The 27,168-nt window shown below is 51.9% G+C and overlaps 1 protein-coding gene across 1 annotated transcript in view; it reads right to left on the reverse strand.

Moving 5' to 3' along the window:
* The window catches only part of ATP10A (ATPase phospholipid transporting 10A (putative)), a 180,452-nt gene that overhangs the window by 49,293 nt on the left and 103,991 nt on the right, over positions 1–27,168 (reverse strand). The window contains exons 3-7 of the mRNA XM_061158551.1: positions 13,990–14,075; positions 5,402–5,508; positions 4,907–5,038; positions 3,532–3,662; positions 1,737–1,989 (exon numbers count right to left, since the gene is read on the reverse strand). Of these exons, the coding sequence (XP_061014534.1) occupies positions 1,737–1,989; positions 3,532–3,662; positions 4,907–5,038; positions 5,402–5,508; positions 13,990–14,075 (709 nt within the window). The remainder of the gene's footprint in view (positions 1–1,736; positions 1,990–3,531; positions 3,663–4,906; positions 5,039–5,401; positions 5,509–13,989; positions 14,076–27,168) is intronic.

Below are 27,168 nucleotides of genomic sequence, written 5' to 3' on the forward strand. Positions count from 1 at the left end.
GGAATCAAGATTGCCAGGAGAAATATCATTTACCTCAGATATGCAGATGACACCACCCTTATGGCAGAAAGCCAAGAGGAACTAAACAGCTTCTTGATAAAAGTGAAAGAGAAGCATGAAAAAAGTTGTCTTAAAACTCAACATTCAGAAAACCAAGATCATGGCATCTGGTCTCATCACTTCATGGCAAATAGATGGGGAAACAGTGGCTGACTTTATTTTTTTGGGCTCCAAAATCACTGCAGATGGTGACTACAGCCACAAAATTAAAAGATGCTTGCTCCTTGGAAGAAAAGCTATAACCAACCTAGACAGCCCGTTAAAAAGCAGAGAGGAAAAAAAAAGAAGCAGAGACATTACTTTGCCAACAAAGGTCCATCTAGTCAAGTTTATGGTTTTTCCAGTAGTCATGTATGGATGTGAGAGCTGGACTATAAAGAAAGTTGAGTGCTGAAGGATTGATGCTTTTGAACTGTGTTGTTAGAGAAGAGTCTTGAGTCCCTTGGACTGCAAGGAGACCCAACCAGTCCACCCTAAAGTAAATCAGTCCTGAATATTCAAGCTGAAACTCCAATACTTTGGCCACCTGATGTGAAGAACTGACTCATTGGGAAAAAACCCCGATCCCGGGAAAGGTTGAAGGCAGGAGGAGAAGGGGATGACAGAGGATGAGGTCGTTGATGGCATCACCGAATCTATGGACATGAGTTTGAATAAATTCTGGGAGCTGGTGTTGGACAGGGAAGCCTGGCATGCTGCAGTCCATGGGGTTGCAAAGAGTCGGACACAACTGAGTGACTGAACTGAGTTATGCCTTCTGTTTATGTGATTCATTTTAACATGAAGAATATGATGGATATCATGATATTTCTTGATTTTATAAAAGTCACAAAAATCTCATGCTTCCAACAGATCTTTGCCACCAAATGCCCCTAAAGAACAGCTTCCTATGCCTCCATGTTGTCCCCCTGTTCTGTATTTGCTTCTGTTTCTGTGGCAGGGTTTGTTTGATGTTCTGAGATGCCATTCCAGGGATGAAGGGGAGTCCTGCTTGCAGAGCAGGTGCCCCCTCTCTGGGAAGCATGATGGCCCCAGAGACACTTCTGTGGCAATGGGGATTCTCTCCTGATTCAGATGGGTGATGGGCTGCAGTCCCTCCTTGACATAGGAAGCAGATGACTCCCCTGTGCATTCAGAGGGGATGAAGGGAGGCAACCAAGGATGAGAAAGCAGGTGGGAGGAGGAACTGGTTGCCCAAATTCCAAAGAAAGGTGACAATTCTCTCTGGAACACTGTATTTCATTGGAAAGAACACAGCATAGACTGCCCAATACCCTGCTGAGCATTTGCAGCTGATAACAAGGAAATCGACGGGTGGCAAAGGAAACATCTCTTTGCCTCTTGGTGTGAGAGAGACCGAGTGCCTCTGATATGAGTTCCGTAAAGTTTTCCTCCTTGGTTCTGCTTGTCTGGCAGAAAAGGAGTGTTTAAGCAGATGCCCACCACACCATACAGTGCAGGGAGCAGGGTGCCGTCGGCACTGAAGAGAGGGCTTTTCTGTAAATGCTGGTCCAGAGTTGCTTTCACAGCCTTTCTGTTTTATTCTTCCCCCAAAATCATCAATCCCTGAAGCGCTGTGTGTGTGTGTGTGTATACACGCACACACAAGCACACAGGCATGCAGCTCTGATAGCTCTCTGGTCCTGCCCAGATGGGAGCTCTGTCCCCAGACTCACCATTTGCATCATGAGAATACTCTATGCCAGACACAGTGCATCTTCGGAAGACCATCTTATTCTCAGTTAAAGTGCCTGTTTTGTCTGAGAAGATATACTGTATCTGCCCTAGGTCTTCCGTGATGTTCAGAGCTCGGCACTGTAGTTGCGAGTCTGTTTCCTCGTCGTATAGTTCTATGTCCTGGTTAATGAAGTACACTTGGCACACTTTAACAATTTCAATAGAAACGTACAAGGAAATAGGGATCAAAACCTAGGAGACACAAAACACAGAGAGTGAACGGCGGTGAGGCCCTGCGAGTCGGGGGTGTTGTTTTCAATTTAAATGACAAATAACTATAACTGCAAGTAAGCAGGGACTATACTGTACCTTTCAGAGCTTAAACAGGCTGGCTTAGAGTCAGTATTGTTAGACTATTAGAGTATTGGCAAAGAGTTTAAACTAGGGCAGCCTATGGTGCCACAGAGAGGAAATCCACTATCATGTCTGGAAGCATGGAAACCAGGGCTTGTATAGAAGCAAGCATTTTCATGTTACTAAGTTGCACGTGAGAGAAGCTAGGGAAGGAGAGAGAGAAACAAAACACATGGCACAGTCAGAGTCCTGAAAAGCAAAGTCACCTCGCACCCAGGCTGAGCCGGGGCTCCCGATGGCAGGAGCTGCCCGTGCCGCAGACACACCCCACCGTTCAGGAGAGACAGTCTTTTCAGAGGCGGGTTCTGTGCTGGCGGACAGTCTCTGTGATCTTGTACAGTACAGAGCAGAGGCAAGAGGCTTTGAGAAGAACAGTCACAGTTATGCTTTGACAATTCAAGAATAACGTTCATAAAATCAACGTTCAATTTTGTCCTTATTTGTGGAGTAACCGTATTATGCTGATACTTACGGGTTCAGACTATCACATTCTGACTAACTGGGTTCTTTGGGTAACTTAAGCATATGTAAATGCAACGCCTACTACAGTACTAACTCAATGCTAGAACAAAATCTGCATTCATAAAAGGAGACTAATTTGGAAAGTTAAAGAAGACTATTGCCCGCAGTGTGAAGCACATGTAAAAAGGATAGTAGAGCCCGCCTTTAAGGCAAAGGCTAAACCTTCTGCTCACTCTGTCTCCCTAAGGAGGGTGGCAGAGATGCTGGCTGCCCCCGCCACTCCCACAGGCCTGTGGGCCATAGTTTCTCAGTTAATGATGGGGACTTGTTCAGGAGGCATGGGAACTAATGATAACAACAACAATAATAACCAGTGCTGCAAACTGCAATGTGATACCCTGAACCAACTCCTGGAAAAGAAAAAGCACATCAGTGGAAAGACTAGTAGAAGCTAAATAACGTCAGGAATCTTGTTCATGGCAGAGTCTTAAAGCTGGTTTCTCAGTTTTGACAGAGTACCATGGAAATGTAATACAGTCACGTTAGGACACACTTGGTGAGGGGCACGTGAGAACTCTCTGTGCTATTTTTTGTAACTAGTCTGTTGATCTTAAAATTATTCTAAAATAAAACATGGGCTTTTCAAAGAAGCAATTGAGTGAAAAAAACACTGATCAGAAAACCAACCCCTCAGAACCTAAGAGTCTTAAGAACAGTAAAGGAGAATTTTAACTTGAAAAGCACCCCAGAAAAGGTCCTTTAGATAAGCTAGGTGGAACACAAAAGGCAACAGATTCATCAGGTGAATCTGTGCTCCTCCCAGATGCAGAATCTGTAGGAAGCTCTTAGAGACTATGGTGATTTGAAGTTCTCACCAGAAAGGTAAAGCAACTAGCAGACGGAACTTAGTATTGTTACCTGCAAAACTATTATCATTGTCAAAAACGAGTAAACTGCAGCTGGGACTGGGGATAATGAGGTGCCATCAGACTCAGGGACATCAAATAATGATTTCTTCTCTTGATAGCGCTGCACCCACAGTCCGTGTCCTGTAGCAAAATTCAAAGAGAAACGTCATTCACCCAGTAGAGAAATAAGAGTAGTGCTAGTCCAAATTACAGCAGCACTTTTAAGACTGTCACTCAACACAAGCACACCGGGCTTTGTGAGCCCGACTGGCCACCAAGAAAGCAAAGCCCATGGTACTGTTGGCACCATGATCAGAGTGCTGGAAGGCAAGCCCTGGGACTGGGACTCTGCCCCGGACCTTCCCCGTCGCTGGCACCAAACAGCTCATGGTCACAACGTGGGAACTGGGTGTGTGCGGGCAGCTGCTAGTGAGAACCCCAGAGATGAGTTTCCCAGCGAGTGTCTCACAACACACTAGTAGGCTCTGAATACTGAATACTGCCTGTTGTCCGTGCTTGGAGATTAAAAATTCACATCTCACAGACTGAGAACCAGTGAAGTTGCTCAGTCGTGTCTGACTCTTTGGGATTCCATGGGCTGTAGCCTACCAGACTCCTCCACCCAGGGAATTCTCCAGGCAAGGGTACTGGAGTGGGTTGCCACTTCTTTCTCCAGGGGATCTTCCCGACCCAGGGATCAAACCCAGGTCTCCCGCATTGCAGGCAGACGTTTTACCATCTGAGCCACAAGGGAAGTTCGACAGACTGAGAAGCCAACGGCAACACACATGATCTCACCACGCCCAGCTGATGACAGAGCCCTTTCATGCCCACAAACCTGTGCCTTTCACAGGCTCTGAGACCCGTCACACCTGGGCACGCTGGCAGCTGAGCAGGGGCACGACGATCATTTGCCCGGAGGTGCCACGTGCTTTCCTGCCGGGCGGTCCCAGGCAGGTGAGGTCTGGAGGCCACGGGAGGCTGCAAGGGCCGGAGTCCACCCTCAGCCTAATTGCTAGCCCCTTCTAGAACCCAAATAATGTTTGCCCTGTTTTCCCAGAGTCCCTATTAGTAGAATTTGTGCTTCCACTGCTCTTCTTCCTGCTATCAGAAGGTTAGTATCACTTTTTCCACTGGAATCATAGTAGATGTGATTAGGCTGTCCTTTCACCAAAGAAGTTGCCAGTTCCAAAAACACCGCTTTGCCGAGCTCATGCATTGAGGTGTCTCCACGTGGCCTCACTGGGACAAACACCCCATGTCCCAGCCCGGGACAGACGCGTGTAAATTAGAGCACCAGGTTAGGAGGAGACAGGCAGCCTGGTTGGCGTGCCTGGGGGCCGCCCAGCAGTGCCCACTCCTCACGGCCCTCTGAGGAGACGTACCGATGGCTGAGAACAGAGACATGCAGATGAGGAGGAGGACACACCACAGCACGTCGCAGTTCATCTGCCTCTCCAGCTGGCTGCGCTTGTAGCGGGGGCCACTGTTGTTCAGCAGAGCCTTGGTCTCGTGTCCTGCGGGGCAGACAGAGCACAGCGATGCGTCAGGGCCAGTGGGGACGGACGGACTGAAGGAGGCTGCCATCCAGCAATCCGCAAGGGACAAGCTCAGTCAGAAAACCGGGCTCCACAGTTCATCTCAAATGTGTGACCACCTTGGGGCAATGCAGAGAAAGAAATAGGCTAACATGCTAAGAACACTCCCGGTCCAGATATTAAACGTTTTGCTTCTTTCTGTTCTCCTGGTTTTCTGCAATGGGTTTATGTTACTTTGATAATCAGGAACAGAATGAAACAATCAGGGAGCCATGTCCAGGAATACCCAGCCCACTGTGGCAAGCCAGAGCTTGTCCCAGACGGGTGACACGCAGCACCCACCTGCATAGATGACAATACCGACGACGGCTTCTGTGTTTCGGAGGGTGCAGCCTCGAAGCAGCAGATTTTCTTTGTAGAGCCCAGCCTTTTTGCCATTGTCATGTATGCTGTGAGGGAACAGTTGGCATGGGTCAGGAGGGTGCTCAGGACTCAAGCAGTACCACCAGGGAAGGCAGGCCTAGACTGGCAGCTGGAGAGCGGAGGGGCGGAGGGGCCCAGTGGGTCTCGGCAAGAGCAGAAGTGGGGCTATACAAACTGCTAGAAGCCTCCCCAGAGCCTGATGTTTGTTCATTTACTTTGCCCATGGGCTTTGCTGAACAATAAGAAATGCATAATTTCGTCTCTGCTCCTGGTTCCTGACCCAGGGCTCCTAACACCTTTGTAAACAGGAGTGCTAGAATAACCTTTGATTCTAATATTTAGCCCCAGTACCTGGCACAGAGCTCCCCAAATTCTTGTAATTTCCTAAGTGATAAGAGCACTGGGAATATCCGCTGTTCTGATACTTGGTCTTTGAGCCTGGCTGTTCCTGACACACAGGACTGAGCCTGTCACCTGTGGGATCTGACACTCTCCCCGCGTGGTGTCAGAACTGAGCTAGACTGTGGGACAGCCGGCTGATGTCACAGGATTGCCTGGTGTGGGAAAGACCCACACGTCAGAATTGGAAGCAGGACCACTGTAGGTTTGTCACCACAGAGACTGGCCACAGCTAGAGAGGGCAGAGCCCGAACCGGGGCCCAAGGTGGGAAGCTTGCCTAGGACGACCCTGCCCTCAGCCTGCTCACCACGGGGAACTCTGCTCCTCACCAGTACACCTCATGTTGTCACAAAGCGCAAATATTTCTCAAGAAAAAGGGATCACACTGGTTTCAACAATAGTGTCAACATTCAGTTCTTCTTATAAAAAGTCGTTAGAAACATCGACATGTTAAATTTGATGTGATAAATTCCATGAGACAATTTTGCACATTTGGCTTACTGGGCTTCCCAGGTGGCTCAGTGGTAAAGAATCCATCTGTCAATGCAAGCAGATATCTAAGGTGTGGGTTCGATCCCTGGGTCGGGAAGATACCCTGGAGGAGGAAATGGCAACCCTCTCCAGTATTCCTGCCTGAAGAATCCCATGAATGGAGGACCCTGGCGGGCTACAGTCCATAGAGTCGCAGTCAGACATGCCAAGTGACAGGGCATGAGTTATTTATATTCAGAGACTATAGAAAGTTCAAGCAACTGCTTTTTGAATTCATTTTCTTGACCCATTAATGGCAGGCACACCCTAAGCCCTGTTGGCCAAGACTGTCCTATGCTAGGGCCTTTCTGGCGTGGACGGGGTCCTAGGAGCCTGATGTGGATGGGGTTCCAGGAGCCTGATGAATGGGTCACAAGGGGAGGCCCCGGAAGCTTCCAGAACTCAAGCAGGAGCGCAGCCTGACCTCCATCAATCAGGCAATAGCACCTGCCTTCCATGAAGTTACCCGCTCACAGCCTAGGTGGACAGGCCTCTCCAGCCCTCCTGCCCACCCCCAGCCCCGTCTCCTTTTCTCAGGTCTTGAGGCCAATCAAAGACCCCTGCAAGTACCATCCCTCCCATAGCCCCTAACACAGTGCCCACTGGCCAGGAACAGAGCTGGTCTGGAGAGGAACGAGGTCAAACGGAGCCCCTAAGGTGTTTTCCTGGAGGAAACAGCACTTCCTGCCACTTTAGTCCCTGGTCACCTGCATGAGGGACATGTCAAACACAACCCGCCTTCTTCACAACCAGGGAAATCAGAATATTTCACAGTGAAGAAAAGAAGCTAAACAATAAAGATAAGGCCAAAGCACAAGCTGGGGGACACATTTCCTGCAAACCTGGTATTTACCATCACAGCATCAGTTTCTGCAGAACTCATGCAAAATAACATGCAGGCCCATGGGCAACCAACCCTGTGTAATACCCCCTTTGTGGCAATTCCAGAACAGAGTACATTTTCACTTTAAAAAGAGATTCAAGACTTGAGACCTCAGTGCCAGCTAAGGCGTCAAGACACCCGCATGCGGGAGACGTCACACACAAAACCCAGCTCCGCCGCCACAGTGCTCTCTGCAACAGCCAGGCACAGAAAGCGCTCCTCAGGACAGCACCCGAGGACATGTCATGCAAACCAGACCAGTCAGGTGTTCTCAGAACGAGAGATGAACTCAAGGGAAACAAGAGAAAGGCCTTTACTCCATTAAGCTTCCTCTGACATGACCTACACCTACTGTGTGTAGGTGTAGCAACTAGGTGTAGTAGTTTAGCAACTACTGTGCTTTCTAACGAGACCAAGTCAGACCAGAGCTGATCTCGGTGGGTTCCCCGGCCTGTTTACGGCTCCCGGCCGCACACACTGACGATGAGGACTGTGCTCTGAGTGATGCTGCTGCGTCAGAAGGGGAGAAAGGCTGGAGAACAGCGCCACCTCGCAGGTGCTCGGTAGCAAAAGGGCTGTCTCGGTCACCGGAGGGAGAAAGTCCCTGCCGAGGGCAGCAGGGCCCACCAGGCCCCGGGCAGACTCTGGGAAGGGGCATACGACAGTGTGAGCCCAGCACACTGCCCTCAGCAGCTCTTTTTTATGGGCTGACGTGCGTTCTCCCCCAGAATTCGTTTCTTCAGGTCCTAACCCCAGTATCTCAGAATACCGCACCTGGAGTCAGGTCTTTAAAGAGATGATTAAGTTAAAATGAGGGCATATGAGTTGGCCCTACCCCCACACGCCTGCTGTCTCTATAAGAGGAGGAGATTCGGACGCAGACTCAGACAAACGCAGAGGTGAAGGCGGTGTGGGGACACAGGGAGAAGGTGGGCGTCTGTACGCTCCGGAGAGGGGACCCGGGAGACGCCAGTCCTGCCGACACTTGGATTGCAGGCTTCCAGCCTCCAGAACCGTGAGACAGTATGTTTCTGGGGTTTAAGCTGCCCAGTCCACGTTAGGCCGAGCAGATGGACACATCCTTTAATGTTTAATCTGAGCCATGCAGAAGAGCTCCTGGTTGGCGGCCAGCATCCTGAGGTCCCCTGTGGTCACGCAGGCTCTGTGGCCTGCAGGCAGGGACCCCAGAACCCGCTTCATGGAGAACTTAGGACAAGAAACAGGGCCCAGCTTTACAGCTGGAAATGGAACCTTGAATCAGAAGACAAAACCAACTAACTTCTCTGCTTTATTCATTCTTTAGGAGTAAGTGAAAATGGTTAACCAGTGGCTTCAAAGGCCACCATCACTCTGCCGTGGAGCTGCTGGGCGAGCGGAGTGGGGTGCCCTGCATGGCCAGAGTCTACATTCACAGCAACCCTCTGGGCTGCCAGGGCCCAGCGGAAGATGTGGGCAGTGGTGGTATTTCCAGCTCCTCTCTCTGAGGATTTCGTAAGTGCTTCACTAAAGGGACGGGGCTTCCCAGCTGTCACAGTAGTAAGAATCCACTTGCAGTGCAGGAGACGCATGAGAAGTGGGTTTGGTCCCTGGGTCGGGAAGATCCCCGGGAGAAGGAAACGACAACCCACTCCAGTATTCTTGCCTGGACAATCCCATGGACAGAGGAGCCTGGCGGCCTACAGTCATGGGGTTGCAAAGAGTCAGACAAGACTGAGCAACTCAGCACACACGCACAGCTAAAGGGACTGCATTCAGGTCAATGAGCAGGGGCTTCCCTGTGGCTCAGTGATGAACCCGCCTGCCAATGCAGAAGACACAGGTGTGATCCCTGACCCAGGAAGATGCCACATGCCGCAGAGCAACTAAACCCCTGTGTCACAGCTACTGAGCCTGAGTGCTCTAGAGCCTGTGCTCTGTGACAGGAGAAGCCGCTGAGTGAGGTGTCCACACAGAGCAGCTAGAGAGAAGCTCCCCTCCTCCAAACTGAAGGGAAGCCTGCACGGCAGTGAGACCCAGCACAGCCAAAACTAACTAAATAAATAGAGTTATAAAAGCCAGTGGCCATTAAAGCACACTGGAGTCATGAGGCGCTTGACGTTTTTATTTTAACAGCCTGAATTATGTTTCATATGCTGTGAAATTCATCCATTTAATGTGTACAGCTCAGGTTTTTTAGTGTATTCACAGAGTTTTTCAGTAATCCCCACCAGCTAATTTTAGAGTGCTTTCATCAGAAAGAAACCCTATACCCATTGGCAGTCACTCCCCATTCCTCCCCCACGTCCAACCCTGGCAAACCACAAATCCACGTTTTGCCTCTAAAGATGTTCCTACTGCGGGCATTATACATCAATGGGACCACATAGTATGGCTGACCCCACCCTCTGGCACGAAGCTCTGATTCACATCGTGTCTTTCACCCCATTGTCAGCCACCGTTCTGCCCAGAATGTGATGGGAAGCCAGGGTTCAGAAACACAGGGCAATTTTCCTAAAGGGAAGGGGAAGAGCTGGGATTCTGTCTGGGGACGTCTTGGTACACTCTCAAGCAAGGTTAGTTCTCCAGCTACAAACAGCTAAGGTTTCACGTTTGGATTAAGAGTGAAACCCACTGGCCTCCTGGTGGCCTGAATGGGGTTACAGGGCGGCAGCTGAGGCTGGGCTTAAGGCGGGCCGCCAGGGGCAGACAGCGAGAGCCCGCAAACCAGGGAACTGGCTCCGCAGCTGCTCTGGCCCTGAGGCTAAGCTGCAGCTCTCCCGCCCAGGGCAGCCCCAAGCCTCAGCGTCAGGAACAGAGGCATGCAGAAGCCCACTCCCTTCCTTCTGCTCGGCGGAGGGCTCGGGACCTGGGCCCAGGCCCCTCTACGGGGACCTGCTCAGCCGCCTACCCCTCCCCAGCACTGTTTTTGCAGACCTCCGCCGGAGTCACAGAGGGAGGCGTTTTCAACACACCACCGCCAACAGCCAGCTCCAGAGCCCTGGCTGGACAGGCCTATCCATGAGAGGCCCGTCTGCACCCTGACATCCTTGTAGCAAATCCCAATACTGCCCAGTAGAGAGAGCAAGGCACAGCTGCAGCGGTGGTCTAAGCACTCAAGACCTGAGCGGCCCAGGCTCTGGTGGAAGCCACGGGCAGGACAGCCTGTTGGGAAAAGTGAGAAAAACACGACAGGGCTGGACCAGAGCGTGGAGGCCCCTCCCCCGGGCAGCACCAGCGAGGAGGACGCAGGAGCGCCAGCTGGAGGCGCCCGTCTGGGCAGGCGAGTCGGCCTGGCTGCGGGCGCGGCACCGTCCGCTGGAGGCGTCTTCCCGGGAAAGGCGAATGGGCCCGCCGTGCGGGCGGTGCTCGCTCGGACTGCAGGTGGGTGAGCGCCGCAGGACACCCCCTCCCGGGCCACCGCAGTCCCCGCCCGGGGAGGTCCCCTGGAGATCTCCAGCCGGGCCTTTGTTATTTCTCTCCCTACCAAGTGTCCCTCTTCTTTTTTCGAGGCTTTCATTCCCGGCTCGGCCCTTCCTTTTCCAGACCCATTTCTAGAAAGAGTGGTTGAAACAGAAGTCCTCCTCCGCCCCGTCATCAGCCCCCACAGCGCGGCCCTCCCTCCCGGGCTCCCGCAGAGTCCGGCGCACCAGCGCCTTCCTCTCGACCTGGGCTCCTGTGCTTCTCCCACCGCGCTGCCCTTGGACGAGCACCCCGGCCCCTGCTCCCGGCTGTGGGAACCGCTGTCTGGACCCTGTCCTCTCGTTCCCTCTGACCCTGACCCACGGTGCTCTCCTGTCTCTCCGTCTTCAAACACAACCTGCAGACAGAGGCTCCTCAAACCCGTAATTCAGCCCCTACTCCCCGAACTCCTATCACATGCATTTTTTCTATCAGCTGGGTCATTCCACCAGATGAACTTGCTCATCAGCTCCTCATGTGCAGGGAATCGCAACTCCCATCTCTCCTCCACCAGTCTCTTCCCTGTTCCTCACATAGGAGACAAGCCCTCCTGCCGGCCTGCTCGTCCACTGGATCTTCCTCCCCAGTGGAAGGAACTGAGCCTCCCTGCTAACTGGGCTGTGTCCCTGCTCTATCGTATGACAGCATTAACCCAGAAGCAAGACCGTAATAGTGGCCAATGTTTATTAGGCACCCACCCTCCTGAAAGCTTTCCACAGACTAAACTGACAAGCTTTGCACCCATGACACAAGGGCCTCCTGGATTCTCCCCATTATACAGATGAATAGAGTAGAGTAGTTCACTGGCACTGTCTTGCTGGAAAGCGTGGGCTCCAGAGTCTGCCAGTCTCAGTACAGGTCAGATGTAGTGAATATCCCTGTTTAACAGAGGTATTAAAAAGCAGAGATACTTTGCCAACAAAAGTCCACATAGTCAAAGCTGTGGTTTTTCCAGGAGTCATGTATGGATGTGAGAGTTGGACCATTAAGAAGGCTAAGTGCCCAAGAATTGATGCTTTTGAACCATGGTGTTGGAGAAGACTCTTGAGTGTCCCTTGGATGGCAAGGAGATATAACCAGTCAATCTTAAAGGAAATAAACCCTGAATATTCATTGGAAGGACTGATGCTGAAGCTGACGCTCCAATATTTTGACCACCTGATGCAAAGAACTGACTCATTGGAAAAGAGCCTGATGCTGGGAAAGACTGAAGGCAGGAGGAGAAGGGGACGACAGAGGATGAGATGGTTGGTTGGCATTACTGAGTTTGAGCAAGCATCTCACCTGGAGATGGTGAAGGACAGGGAAGCCTGGCATGCTGCAGTCCATGGGGTTGCAGAGAGTCAGACATGACTGAGTGACTGAACAACCAACAAACACAGAGGGAGCTCCCGAGGGCAGAACCGAGAGCTGCTGACTCAGGGCTGATGCCCCTCCAGCTCTAGTCCATCTGGGGCAGGCAACAAGTGTGTGGGGGTGGTCTGAGCACAGGCACCTGACGCCCCGCATAGCAGGAGGGGACCAGCCACAACGCAGCCGTCTAAGAAGGTCAGAGTTGTCACCAAAAGCTACCCATCAGCAAGAATACCCACAGAACGTTCTCCCTAGAGGCTGCCCCCACCTCCTTCCCTTCAGGGTTTGCTCTGTTCTGCCCGCCGGGCCCTGGAGATTTTGGGGTGATGCCAAGGATGGTGTACAAAGTCTGGGGCTGGGGGTGGGCAGTGCACACAGGGGTTGGGAAACCCACAGAAGAGCATTTCAGACGGAGGCCTGAGTATCTGCCCCCAAATTTTACAGCTGACATTTTAGGAGTTTTCTTATGAGTTTTACCCTCCTTTAACCAGTTCCTTTAAGGGGTGACCTAACACTTCCAAGTTCTGGTTGATACTCAGGCAAGAACGGGCAAGCACTGGCAGTTTCAGCAGGTGTGAACATCTCCTGCCCTTCATGGTGCATTTTTCATTCACCGACTCTCCCATCGCCCCCAACAAGATGGGGAGCCCACTGCGTGCACACAGGCAATGATGCTGGATGTGCCAGGAAAGCAGAAGACTCAAACTCATGCCAAAAGCTCCTGTAGTGGAGTCCTTCCAGGAGCAGAGCTCCAGCCCCACCCACGTGTCTGTGGCGGCCACGCTGCGCCTCGTCCTCTAAGCAGCATCCCGAGGAGCCGGCCCCGCAGACCTGACCGGCTGCGGGAGGCCCCAGCTCCCCGCATCACATCTGCGGCCCCCAGGCTTGGTCCACACAGCTGCCCCCCGGCAGGGCGTCCCCACCAGCAGCAGCTCCACAAGTCCATGTGGCCCCCTGTTCTCTCCCACCTCCCTTTTCCCCACACCCCGTCCACGGCCTGCACAACTATTAACACGATTATGGGAATTTCCAACCATTTGCAGAAGTACAAGGGTAGCCCTTACTTCCTGCAGACAGCCCCCAGCCCAGCTTCAACTAGCACCACCAGGCAGCTGATCCCACGTCATTCATCTACCTTTCTTGTCTCTCTGTTTTGGAGCAAGGAGCTGGACTATTTATTTAACATGCTCGAGGACTTTTAATTTTGTTTATGTCTCTGTGTTCCCCTGACTACAGTGAAATAAACAAGATGGAAGGCATTTCTTTGTATTCAGTTCACTGCATTGTCCCCAGATCCTTAAGAAGGGCCTAGCACACAGCAGTCAGCAAATACTTGTTCAATGGCTGAGAGTATGAACGAAGGCATGAACTCCCAGGCAGGCTCCTTCTGCCTGGCGTCTGTGCTTCCACTTACGGTGCACATGCAATCACCGTGTTTCTCACCCCCCACCTTCCCAGGTTGCTGGACGGAGGGAATCTGACCAGTGTCCACCACTGACAGGCTCTTGTCAAGCAGCCCCGTGAGCTCAGGGACAGGGCGACAGTCCTGAAAGGCTGCACTCACACACAGACGCACACGGTGTTATACTATACACCTTGGGCCATCGAACAACAGGGTGTGAGCTGTGTGATTCCACTTATTCGCAGGGTTTTTTTTGGTAAACACAGTATTACACCATCCAAGTTTGGCTAAATCCACAGACACAGAACTGCAGATCCAGAGGGCAGACTATGGGACTTAAAAATCCGTGGTTTTGGTACCCTGGAAGGTCCTGGGATCAATCCACCATGGACACTAGCAGGGTTGGCACCCCACACCGCAAGCTGCTCAAGGGTCGACTGTACACACTCACATCATTTGTCAAACAGAAGGGTAAGCCCATGCAGAGGTCTGATACTCACATGCACCCACGGAACCTACTCAGGTCGTTGTTGGGCTTCTCACACTCGATTATGCTGGTGAACGTCAAAGGATTGAATTCCGAGACCTAAAATAATAGCGCATACACATTAGAGAGATCTGGGGTCAGCCTTGTCCCTCTAGAAGTCACTTGCTTCTCGGTCTCCCACCTACAGCGGCAGCATTTCATGAAGGTCTCTGGGTTTGTAACCTGTGCACGCGCACATGCGCGCATGCACACACACACACACACACACACACACACACACACAGTGCTTGGCCTGTGCATTTTTGTTTCTATGGTGAACGAGAGCTGTCAGTGAGCCCACAGGACTGAAGCTTTAATGCAAATTAAGCACATATGGTAGAAGAGGGCAGGGAGGAGTTGAGTTTCTTGAGACAGATAGCACCTTCCAACTTTCTACATGGATTCGGAGAAGCAGATTCCATCTGAAAAACAGGAGCTTAGAATAAAAATATCATTTCCTCAACATGCTCTAAAAATTCTTCACAGATATCTGGGGGCAAACATTTAAATAATCAGTGTGTAAGCCAATAATTTCTTTATCCTTCTGCTTGATGAAAAAGTGAGAGCTCTCAGAGCCTGGCACCAAGAGGTGAAGCGAGGCCTGGCTCGTGTGGAGAGATGCGTGCAGAGAGGGAAAGGGCGAGAAGGGTGTGTGGCAGGGAGTGAACGAGAGACACGGGGGACACACCTCCAGTGTAAACTAGGGAGGACCATCTGCAGATTTTTAAAACCAGCTTGCTTTGATCAGACTGGCCATTCTCTTTCATCCATCAAGCGTCACCACGTGGTTAAAAAAAAAAGATGTGTCTTGGCTCATGCAAGCATAGCATCACAAAAAAAAGGGTAACTGGTTAAACATCAGAGGGATGGTGGAAACACTGGTGACCCCCCTCTCAGGTAACGGTTACTCCAGCACAACAGTGCCCCCCACTTGCCAGAGAAGCTGGCTGTGAAGGTAATGACTCAAAAGTTAGCCCAGCTGTTTTCCAGGGTGTCAGGGACATTACAAGAACTCACTACATAGTAGTAGCTTGATTCCATAGCTGAAAAGAAAGCGCTGCTTTAAGACTCTTGAAGTTTCATTAGCTGTGGGTACCTCTCTCTGTGGACTGAAATGCCCTCTGGCTCTGCTCCAGAGTACAGCTATGCTTGGAGGAGTGTGTTTATTTCAGGCCTTGTGGATCCTCCTGAAGCCAGGCGGTTGCCTTTTCCAGGACAGACCTCTGCAGATGCAACGCCCAGGACGGGTGAGCTCCCCAGCACACCAGGGTTATTCTTGGCAGACAGGGAGGGCGGACTTAAAATACTCTGTCTCTGTTTATGATTCTTTCTCTCGAAGAAAAATGTAATGTGCATGGCTCAGAGACTAGAACATTCTGTCTCTGGAGCGTCAGAGCTGCATTTGTAACCTTCTACCAATAAGCCTGTGCCCTGGGGAGTGTGTGTGCCCAGGGCACGGGATGCCTGCCTTCGTCTGCTTGTTGGGGAGGGTTTTTAGAACTGGAGGGATCTGTAGAGACTGTTCTGGATTGAACTGTGTCTCCTCGCTCCCAACCCCAGAACCCATATGTTGAAGTCCTAATCCTCAGAATGTGACTGTATTTGGACACAGGGTCTTTACAAAGGTAAGTAAGGTAGAATGGGATCATTAGGGTGAGCCCTCGTCCCTCATGCAATCTGCCTGGTGCTAGCATGTGGACATGCACACACACACACACACGCACACGCTGAGGGATGACTGTGAAAAGAAAAGGAGACACCCATCTACAAACCAGGGAGAGGAGCTTCAAACAGAGCAACGCTGTGAACACCCTGACCTTGGACTCTGTGGCCTCCAGCACTACGAGAAAATAAATTTGTTGTTCGGGCCACTCTGTAGCCCTAACAAACCAATATAATATAGAGTCCATCTTTGAGTTTCCCATTTTAAAAGGGTTTTGTGTCTGGAGCACATCTCTTGGGTAAGAAAATTCTACTTACCCTGATTGTTTCCAACTTAACTGGCAATTTCTTAATACCCCCATGTAAGAAATATATTTATTTCTCTCTCCAACCAATCATTTACCCATCCACTTCCTGCCAAGCTGGGTTCAAGCTGGTGCCCAAGTCATCCATTAGCCAAGCTTCTGTTGACCCAGCCCCAAAGCAAGGATAGAAGGTCCAGTCAACCATTCTATGCCAAGCATGCTAACTCCATATTTTTAATATGGGGAAGGTGAAAAAGTTCTGGAGATGGATGGTGGGGGTCACTGCACAAGACTCTGAAGGTGCTTAATATCACAGAACTGCACATTCAAAAATGGCTAAAATGGGGGAATTCACTGGAGGTCCAGCTAGGACTCTGCATTTTCACTGTGGGGGCGTGTCAGGGTACTAAGACCCCACAAGCCTGTGGCATGGCCAAAAGACAAAAAAGTTCAATGTAACAAAGAGGCCCTACCTTAAAAATAAAAATGACGAAAATGGTAAATTCTGTATTACGTATGTTTTACCACAATAAAAAGTTTAAAGAAAGCAAATATAAACAAACACTGAGAACTGACTGTGAATAAAGAGATGAATCATTAAGTGGCACCTAGCTCAGAAATCCAGGAATTTCAGCACAAACGTGGAGAGCCTCATGCTTAAGTCACCCGAGAGCACCTCTACACATCACTGGTATCATCATCATCACCATCAGTCATAGCTGCGGTGCTCTGACAGCTCACCACCCCTCACAGCACCACAGTGAAGTCCGTTTTCAAACCATTTTTAATGCGCGGTGATGTAGGACCATGCCCACGGTCACGTGGCCGGGGGGTGACTGAGGGAGGCTCCTCAGTGTCTCAGACATCCAGCTCAGCAGCCTTGCCAAGACTGCCTTGCACTAATAAGAAAAAATGACGTAGATACGTATATGTATAAAGATGATATATATATATATATATATATATATATATATATATATATGTATAAGCCAGAAAGTGTACAATTGGTTTAACAGAAACTGCCAAACAAACATGCCTTAAAGTTTTAATGTTTTCAAAAACATGTGTCAATTAAATGTACCCCCTTCCCATCTTCAGCAATGGCCTTGGATGCAGAGTTAGCACCATTCACTCAAAACTGTAGCAAAAAAAATCAGGAGCCCTAGGATCTACTCCTGGTTCTTCTGATTAAGAACTGTGGGCCTCCTGGCATTTAGACTCGGCTCTCAAGGTCTCTGGAAACCTGTGGAATCACAGGTCCACGACTGCGGAGGTGATTCTAACCCCCACCACCACCCCACCACACTGCAGCGGCCTCGGCGCTGGGGGCACTGCAGGAACAGCGTGGTCAGCAGGGGTCCTGGCCGCAGCCCTCGGCAGCCCGCTCCCCGCGGCTGGCCCCGGTGCACCTACACCTCTGCCAAGGGTGGTGCCATCGCTCACTGCAGTCTCCACATCCCAGAAGGCACTTCACTGGCAGGAAAATGTGCATGGTTTCTATTGCAAACATTTTCCAAGCTTCTTTGGACCAAGTGATTTGACCTCATTAGGTGGAAAGGGAGGCAGGGCAGTGACGTGGGGAGAGACCTAGACCCTCCCTCTGAACTTGCCTTTCCCTAGAAACGGGGGCAGCGGAGAGCCTGGTGAGCCTGCTCACCCGGGGGGCGCGCCTCCCCCTCCCCACAGACGCTCCTGTGTGCCCTGGACGCCTGGCGCCCTCTCAGGCCGACCAGCTACCTCCCGGGCCGCGCTCCGGGTCAACCCCACAGAGAGCCAGGGTCTGACTCAGCAGTGCCCAGAGCAGTGACTGAATGAATGCCTGATTCATCAGGAAAATTCTCTTATCAATACTGTGCTTCCTACTTGCATTAAATGAATCACCAAAGAGTATTCCATACAGGCAAACATAGACATCTTCCACCTGAAAACACAAGCACTGAGATCTGCAAGAGGGCGTCTATAGTCCATTGAAGCAGACACATAGTGTTTTATCATAATAGCAGTTCTTTAGACAGTCTACATTGCTTAGCAGTCGGGATAAGCACGTGTCCTAGCAGGCGCCCCACCTGTCTCTCACCAAGGAGATGCTGGAGTGAGGATGTGTGCTCTGGTTTCTGGGCAATGTGGTCCCAAAGGAGGCAGGGGAGAGGGCACACTCAGGGAAGAAGGAGGGCACACGGAGCCCAGACGCAGGCACTCAGGGGAGATGGAGGGCAACGGAGCCCAGATGCGGGCACTTAGGGGAGAGGGCACATGGAGCCCAGAGCCCAGACGCGGGCACTCAGGGGAGATGGAGGGCAACGGAACCCAGACGCGGGCACTCAGGGGAGAGGGCACACAGAGCCCAGAAGCGGGCACTCGGGGGAGAGGGCACACAGAGCCCAGACGTGGGCACTCAGGGGAGAGGGAGGGCACACGGAGCCCAGACGCGGGCACTCAGGGGAGAACGAGGGCACAAGGAGCCCAGACGCGGGCACTCAGGGGAGAAGGAGGGCACACAGAACCCAGACGCGGGCACTCAGGGGAGAGGGAGGGCACACGGAGCCCAGACGCAGGCACTCAGGGGAGAGGGCACACGGAACCCAGACACGGGCACTCAGGGCAGAGGGCACACGAAGCCCAGATGCGGGCACTCAGGGAAGAAGGAGGGCACACGGAGCCCAGACAAGGGCACTCAGGGAAGAAGGAGGGCACACGGAGCCCAGACACAGGCACCCGGGAGAGAGAGACGGCACATGGAGCCCAGATGCGGGCACTCAGGGTAGAGGGCACACGGAGCCCAGACGTGGGCACTCAGGGGAGAACGAGGGCACAAGGAGCCCAGACGCGGGCACTCAGGGGAGAAGGAGGGCACACAGAACCCAGACGCGGGCACTCAGGGGAGAGGGAGGGCACACGGAGCCCAGACGCAGGCACTCAGGGGAGAGGGCACACGGAACCCAGACGTGGGCACTCAGCGGAGAGGAAGGGCACACGGAGCACAGACACGGTCACTCAGGAGAGATGGCACACGGAGCCCAGATGCGGGCACTCAAGGGAGAGGGAGGGCACAAGGAGCCCAGACGCGGGCACTCAGGGGAGAGGGAGGGCACACGGAGCCCAGACGCGGGCACTCAGGGGAGAGGGCACACGGAGCCCAGACGCGGGCACTCAGGGGAGATGGAGGGCACACGGAGCCCAGACGCGGGCACTCAGGGGAGATGGAGGGCACACGGAGCCCAGACGCAGGCACTCAGGGGAGAGGGCACACGGAACCCAGACGCGGGCACTCAGGGGAGAGGGCACACGGAGCTCAGACGCGGGCACTCAGGGGAGAGGGCACAAGGAGCCCAGACGCGGGCACTCAGGGGAGAGGGCACACGGAACCCAGACGCGGGCACTCAGGGGAGAGGGCACACGGAGCCCAGACGCGGGCACTCAGGGGAGAGGGCACACGGAGCCCAGACGCAGGCACTCAGGGGAGAGGGCACACGGAACCCAGATGCGGGCACTCAGTGGAAAGGGAGGGCACACGGAGCCCAGATGCGGGCACTCAGGGGAGACGGCACATGGAGCCCAGACGCGGGCACTCAGGGGGAGAGGGAGGGCACACGGAGCCCAGACGCGGCCACTCAGGGGAGAGGGCACACGGAGCCCAGATGCGGGCACTCAGGGGAGAAGGAGGGCACATGGAACCCAGACGCGGGCACTCAGGGGAGAGGGAGGGCACACGGAGCCCAGATGCAGGCACTCAGGGGAGAGGGCACACGGAGCCCAGACGCGGGCACTCAGGGGAGAGGGCACACGGAGCCCAGATGCAGGCACTCAGGGGAGAGGGCACACGGAGCCCAGACGCGGGCACTCAGGGGAGATGGAGGGCACATGGAGCCCAGACAAGGGCACTCAGGGGAGAGGGAGGGCACACGGAGCCAAGACGCGGGCACTCAGGGGAGAGGGCACACGGAGCCAAGACGCGGGCACTCAGGGAAGAGGACACATGGAGCCCAGACATGGGGACTCGGGAGAGGGCACACGGAGCCCAGACGCGGGCAATCAGGGCAGATGGAGGGCACAGGGAGCCCAGACGCGGGCACTCAGGGGAAACGGCACACGGAGCCCAGATGCGGGCACTCAGGGGAGAGGGCCTGCACACGGAGCCCAGACGCGGGCCCTCAGGGGAGAGGGCACACGGAGCCCAGACGCGGGCACTCAGGGGAGAGGGAGGGCACAGGGAGCCCAGACGCGGGCACTCAGGGAAGAGGACACACGGAGCCCAGACGCGGGGACTCGGGAGAGGGCACACGGAGCCCAGACGCGGGCAATCAGGGGAGATGGAGGGCACAGGGAGCCCAGACGCGGGCACTCAGGGGAAACGGCACACGGAGCCCAGATGCGGGCACTCAGGGGAGAGGGCCTGCACACGGAGCCCAGACGCGGGCACTCAGGGGAGAGGGCACAAGGAGCCCAGACGCGGGCACTCAGGGGAGATGGAGGGCACACGGAGCCCAGACGCGGGCACTCAGGGGAGATGGAGGGCACATGGAGCCCAGACAAGGGCACTCAGGGGAGAGGGAGGGCACACGGAGCCCAGACGCGGGCACTCAGGGGAGAGGGCACACGGAGCCCAGACGCGGGCACTCAGGGGAGAGGGAGGGCACAGGGAGCCCAGACGCGGGCACTCAGGGAAGAGGACACACGGAGCCCAGACGCGGGCACTCAGGGAAGAGGACACACGGAGCCCAGACGCGGGCACTCAGGGGAGAGGGCACACGGAGCCCAGACGCAGGCACTCAGGGGAGAGGGCACACGGAGCCCAGACGCGGGCACTCAGGGAAGAGGGCACACGGAGCCCAGACGCGGGCACTCAGGGAAGAGGACACACGGAGCCCAGACGCGGGCACTCAGGGCAGAGGGCACACGGAGCCCAGATGCGGGCACTCAGGGGAGAGGGCACACGGAGCCCAGACGCGGGCACTCAGGGAAGACGGCACACGGAGCCCAGACGCGGGCACTTAGGGGAGACGGCACACGGAGCCCAGACGCGGGCACTCAGGGGAGACGGCACACGGAACCCGCCCCGGTTCCCAGACGCAGGCGCACGTACAAGGCTCCCTGTTTCTCTGACCTGGGCCTCTGTCCTGAAGATGCCGTTTGTGCTCTGTGTCCTGTCACAAACCTCCTGCACACAAGGGGGTCCCCTCCACCTCCAGCTCCAACATCACCGCCCCGCAGTGGCTTCTAAGGCCGGTCCAAGTACATGGCTGCTGCCCGGCAGGGTGTGGTCTGCACCTCCACGCAGCAGCCGCGTTCTGCCCGGGCCTCCGCAGCGACCCTCCCAGCTTCCCCCACACCTCCCAGCAGCCATTCCTACAGCCGGGGGCCCAAGGCAGGCCCACACCTTTCCACCGGGCCTTCCGTGCCCTCCGCCAGACTCCACCTGGCTACTCGCCCCTGCACTTCAGCAGGCGACGGTCCCTGGCCAAGGCTGGGCAGGCCTGTGCTGCTGCCCTGCGCTTGTGTGTCCCTCCAACACCAGCTTCTCCCTGAGACCTCGGGTTCTCTGAGGACAGTTCTGTTTCCTCCACCCTAGCACAGGGCCTGGTGAACACACGGCCCAGGGGTGACAGATGCTGCTTCTTCAAGGATCTCACGTATCACAAACTTCCAGACAGACCCAGCGCTCCCGCTGAGTCCTTGGAGGCCGGGACCCCTTACCTACCAGATATCCTGCACCTGGTGTTAAGGCAGATGGGGCTGGCAGGAGGCCTGGGGGCACCTCTCTGTGTACTGAAAAGCCATCCCTCTTCTACAAGTGTGAATATACAAGTGTAGAAGTGAAATACTTCTACAAGTATTTCAGTTAGAAGCAATACCAAAAGACTTCTTCATAGCCTATAATCTGGCTGCTTCCTTATTGACAATGGGTGAACAATACCTGCATTAATTCAGGCAAAGCGTTTAACCCAAATGAATGAATAATTAAGCCAGTTCTTGTTTTCCATTTTCAGTGCCGGTCAGTGCTTTGGGCATTCAAGAGAGGGCAGACAGCCCAATATTCAATGAGGGAATGAATGAATGAATTTACTTATATACTGCAAAGACTGGATTGCCAAATCAATAGTTTCAATCAGTGTGAAATAAGAAAGAAACTGTCTACCACAGTGTCCTCTGGCACACAGCAGGATCACCCTGATGGATCAGTTTTTATTAAATAACTAAAAACTTGAATGAAACCATTGAAAGGCACTCTGGTCCTAGGGGTAGGAGAAGTCAAATGTATGATTCTAACAAAAGAATCTTCTCTCCAATTTCTTTCATATATTCAGTGTAACACTGAGAGTTTATGCCCAATACAAACAGAAACAACATAAATGATCACAAAACATGTTAGCTAATCTGTGGAGAGGGCAATGGCACCCCACTCCAGCACTCTTGCCTGGAAAATCCCATGGACAGAGGAGCCTGGTAGACTGCAGTCCATGGGGTCGCTGAGAGTTGGACACGACTGAGCGGCTTCACTTTCACTTTTCACTTTCATGTACTGGAGAAGGAAATGGCAACCCACTCCAGTGTTCTTGCCTGGAGAATCCCAGGGACAGGGGAGCCTGGTGGGCTGCTGTCTATGGGGTCGCACAGAGTCGGATACAACTGAAGTGACTTAGCAGCAGCTAATCTGTGACTGCAGCAGTGTGGCCGTATCACTGAACACGTCCCAGACACATAAGTGCATAGGGAGGCTGGAACAGCAGCCCGTGAGGGACCCTGGACGGTGGGCGGTCCCACATGCAGCAGCTGTTCTGAGGCCACCCCAGCGACCCCAGGGAAACAGATGACAGCAGACAGGTGTCAGGGCCTCAGCGGGCCTCTCAGGAAGCTCCCCTGAGAGCTGATAAACACCTGATCTAGGCCTGTCTGGGCCTCTGCCTTCTTTTTCTAATTGCAGATTTTCCTGCCACAGGTACCTGCACTGAGATCAAGGGGACCTCCCTTTGTCTTTCAAAGACATGAAGGCTTTTGGGAAGCCTTTCATTTGTTAAATCTGACTTAAATGTGCAAGAGTCAGTCCCCCCTTCCTTCCCCCCTTTCATCCTTTGTTCCCTTGCCTCTTTGCTGGTTGACATTCAAAAAGCCTCAAAGCTTTAGGCCAAGTGGCAGAGGCTCAGAGTGCTGGGTTTGAGTCTGAATTCTCAAAATCAAAAGCCTTTGTTTCCCTCTCACCACAAATGCTCCATGCAGTCACTGTAGGCTGTCACTGCCATCAGAGCTTCGTTTCTTCTCCTATCAAATGTGTTAAGAGTATCTAAGGGCTGGCTATGCCTTCAGACACTTAAGCGATAGAGTTGCTTTTATAGAAAACCAACTTCAAAACCTAAATGAGGGTTGTTCTTTAAAATAGCCCTCTTAAAAGAAACTGTATGTAATTCAGCATGGTGCTACCACATAAAACACGTCTGACTCAGCGCTGCCGCGGTGATCTGTTCTGCCGGCTGACAGGCTAGTCTGATTTTCCAACGTGGACTGAAAAAAATGCACAACCTAGAAGTTGAGTTGTTGCTGTTCAGTTGCTAAGTCGTGTCCAACTCTTTGCAACCCAATGGACTGTAGCATACCGGCTCTATCTTTCACTATCTTCCAGAGCTTGCTCAAATTCATGTCCATTGAATCGGTGATGCCATCCAACCATCCCATCCTCTGCCGTCCCCTTCTCCTCCCGCCTTCAATCTTGCCCAGCATCAGGGTCTTTTCCAATGAGTCAGTTCTTCTCATCAGGTGGCCAAAGTATGGGAACTTCAGCTTCAGCATCAGGCCTTCCAATGAATATTCACGACTGATTCCCTTTAGGATGGACTGGTTGGATCTCCTTGCAGTCCAAGGGACTCTCAAGAGTCTTCCCCAACACCACAGTTCAAAATCATCAATTCTTCAGCGCTCAGCCTTCTCTATGGTCCAACTCTCACATCCAAATGTGACTACTGGAAAAACCATAGCTTTGACTATATGGACCTTTGCTGGCAAAGAGATGTCTCTGTTTTTTAATATGCTGTCTAGGTTTGTCATAGCTGCAAGTGTCTTTTAATTTCATGGCTGCAGTCATGGTCTGCAGTGATTTTAGAGCCCCCAGAATAACATCTGTCACTGCTTCCACTTTTTCTATTTGCTGTGAGATAGGACTGGATGTGATGATCTTAGTTTTTTGAATGTTGAGTTTGAAGCCAGCTTTTTCATGCCTCTCTTTTACCCTCATCAAGAGGCTCTTTAGTTCCTCTTCACTTTTTGCCATTACAGTGGTATTATCTGCAAATCTGCAGTTGTTGATATTTCTCCTGGCAATCATGATTCCAGCTTGTGATTCATCCAGCCCAGCATTTTGCAAAAGTTGAGAGTTATGGTTTAATCAGCAGATAGTCTGAAGACTTTAAGGCTAGGACACAGCATCTCAGATAACGCTGAGAAACTTTTCTGAAGAGGTGGAGTAGGGAGGCCAGGAATTATAGTAGTTTTTGCAATAAAAGAGTCAGAACATCAAAAGAAAACCAGAAATCTCAAGTTAAGGAATTTAGTGCTTTTCTACGTGCAGGAAAAATACAAGCATCTGGGCTCACTGAAATCGTTGCTGAGATACGCACCTCAGCTCAGCATCCTGGGCTTTCCCACGCTGAGGCTTCCTCATGGGGCACCCGTGGGGTGGACACGGGGGTGGCTGCAGGGCAAGCACTGTTTTCATCCTGGGTTCCCTTGGGTCTGCCACCCCCGGGTAATGGCTTGCTGGGTGCACCAGCCCTTTGTTTACTGGTACGGCAGGTGATATCTTTCATCCACACCGACCACGGCCCTCCTGTCCCTCCTTCGTCACCGTAGGTGACGGGTGATGTGAGGCAGTCACCCCTCACAGGGCAGCATGCAGGGAACCGAAGCCCGGGGCGCATTTACAACCAAGTGGGTCCTGAGGGCGGCTCCCACGCAGAGCCATGTTAGCAGAGAGTCATGCTGCTGGTGTTAAAGAAAATCAGGATGGAGGACACAAAAAGAGGCCAGCTCAGGAGCCCTTGCACTAACCTGGGAAATGACCAAAAGGGCAGCAGAAATGTAGAATCCTAAAGCACAACCAGACCAGTACACTCACTGGAATTCGTGAAAAAAAAATAAAATAAAATAAAACAAAGTCCAACTTGAAAGACTGGCAATATGGACCAAATGTCCAGCTTGGAGCAAACAGAAACACAGGCCAAAATATTAAAAACACCTGCCCAAAGGTGTCACAGATTAAACAAGAAGGTGAAGCAGAATGAAATCTAGAAAAGATGAAAAGCTGGGACTTGAGACTGATCTTTGGGGCCTCTTTTTCCTCGGGGCAGTCTCTGGTCTCAAATGGAGCTAGTGATACTGGTGGTGAGCGGAGGGCCTGAGGCAGTTTCCTGCTCCGGCTGGAACAATGTGCTCTTTCAGGTCTGGAGATCACATGTTGGAAAGGGGCCTCACTGAGCTAAAGACAAGAAGTCCAGAGGGCTGTGATCCTTCTAGAGGCTCCAGGAGAAAAGCCGCCGCTGCCCTCCTTCCAGCTTCCAGAGGCCACCCCTAATCCTATACGCATAGCTTCCTTCCGTTTTCAAAGTCAGCACCTGGGGACGGAATATTTCTCACGCCGTGTCTGACTTCACTGTCCTGCCTTCTCTTTTACTTCTAAAGCCTCCTGTGATTATGAGGAGCCTGCCTCAACAGTTTAGGATAATTAGCAATACTGTCCCCACCTCAGGGACAGCTGATTAACCACTTTAATTCTATTTGCAATTTTAATTTCCCTTTGTCCCGTAACACAACATTATCCCAGGTTCAGGGGATTAAGATGGGGGCATCTCTTGGGGGCTATTTTTCTGCTACTACAGAATTTGCCAAGAGAAGGGCGTGGATCCCCAGAGAAAGAGAATGAACCAGAAGAAAGAGTGAGCCTTTATGCAAACTACTCCCCAGGTTAGAGTCAACTGGGTGGCCCAGAAAATATCAACATCTAGCATTGGATTAAGGTCATTCCACATTGCGGGAACTCCTAGATAATGAATAAAACAGAGTCTCACTTAAAAAAAAATACATACATATATATATATATATAAAACACTAGTCCTCAAATGATTTATAAAAACGAATTCCCAAATTCCCAAATACAATGTCAGACACATAATCAGAGATAACCAATCATAACACAAGATAAGGCATCATGCAATAAGAACCAACATAAACAAGACTAGGATCAGGCTCATAGGGATTTCGAATTACCATACTTGCAATGATCCTGAAGCTAAAAATAGTTACCAGATGATCCAGCAATCCCACTCTCAGACATATATATGGAGAAAGCTATAATTCAAAAATATACATGTGCCCCAATGTTCACAGCAGCATTATTTATTAATAAAATAGCTAAGACATGTAAGCAACCTAAGTGTCCATCAGCAGATGAATGGATAAAGCAGATGGGGTCATACATACAATGGAATATTATTCAGCCATAAAAAAAGAACAGAATAATGTCATCTGTAGCAATATGGATGGATCTGGAGATTATCATACTAAGTGAAGTAAGTCAGACAGAGAAAGACAAATACCATATAATATCGCTTGTATGTGAAATATAAAAAAAGAAAAATATACAAATGAACTCATTTACAAAACAGAGACTCACAGAAACAGAAAACAAACTTAGAGTTACCAAAGGGGAAAGGATGGGATAAATTAGGAGTTTAGGATTAAAATATACTCACTGCAATATATAAAATAGATAACCAACAAGGACAGGGACAGGGCACCATACTCAATATCATTAAATTAATACCTGGTAACATAGACATGAAAGAGAAAGAGGAGAATGAAAAAGTTGGCTGAAAACTCAACATTCAGAAAACTAAAATCATGGCATCTGGTCCCATCACTTAATGGCAAACAGATGGGGAAATAATGGAAACAGTGACAGACTTTAGTTTTTTAGGCTCTAAAATCACTGCAGATGGTGATTGCAGCCATGAAATTAAAAGATGCCTGCTCCTTGGGAGAAAAGCTATGACCAACCTAGACAGCATATTAAAAAGCAGAGACATTACTTTGCTGACAAAGGTCCACTAGTCAAACTATGGTTTTTCCAGTAGTCATGAACAGATGTGAGTTGGACTATAAAGAAAGCTGAGCACTGAAGAATTGATGGTTTTGAACTGTGG

This window comes from Dama dama, chromosome 13 (assembly GCF_033118175.1).
Source record: "Dama dama isolate Ldn47 chromosome 13, ASM3311817v1, whole genome shotgun sequence".
Lineage (NCBI taxonomy): Eukaryota > Metazoa > Chordata > Mammalia > Artiodactyla > Cervidae > Dama > Dama dama.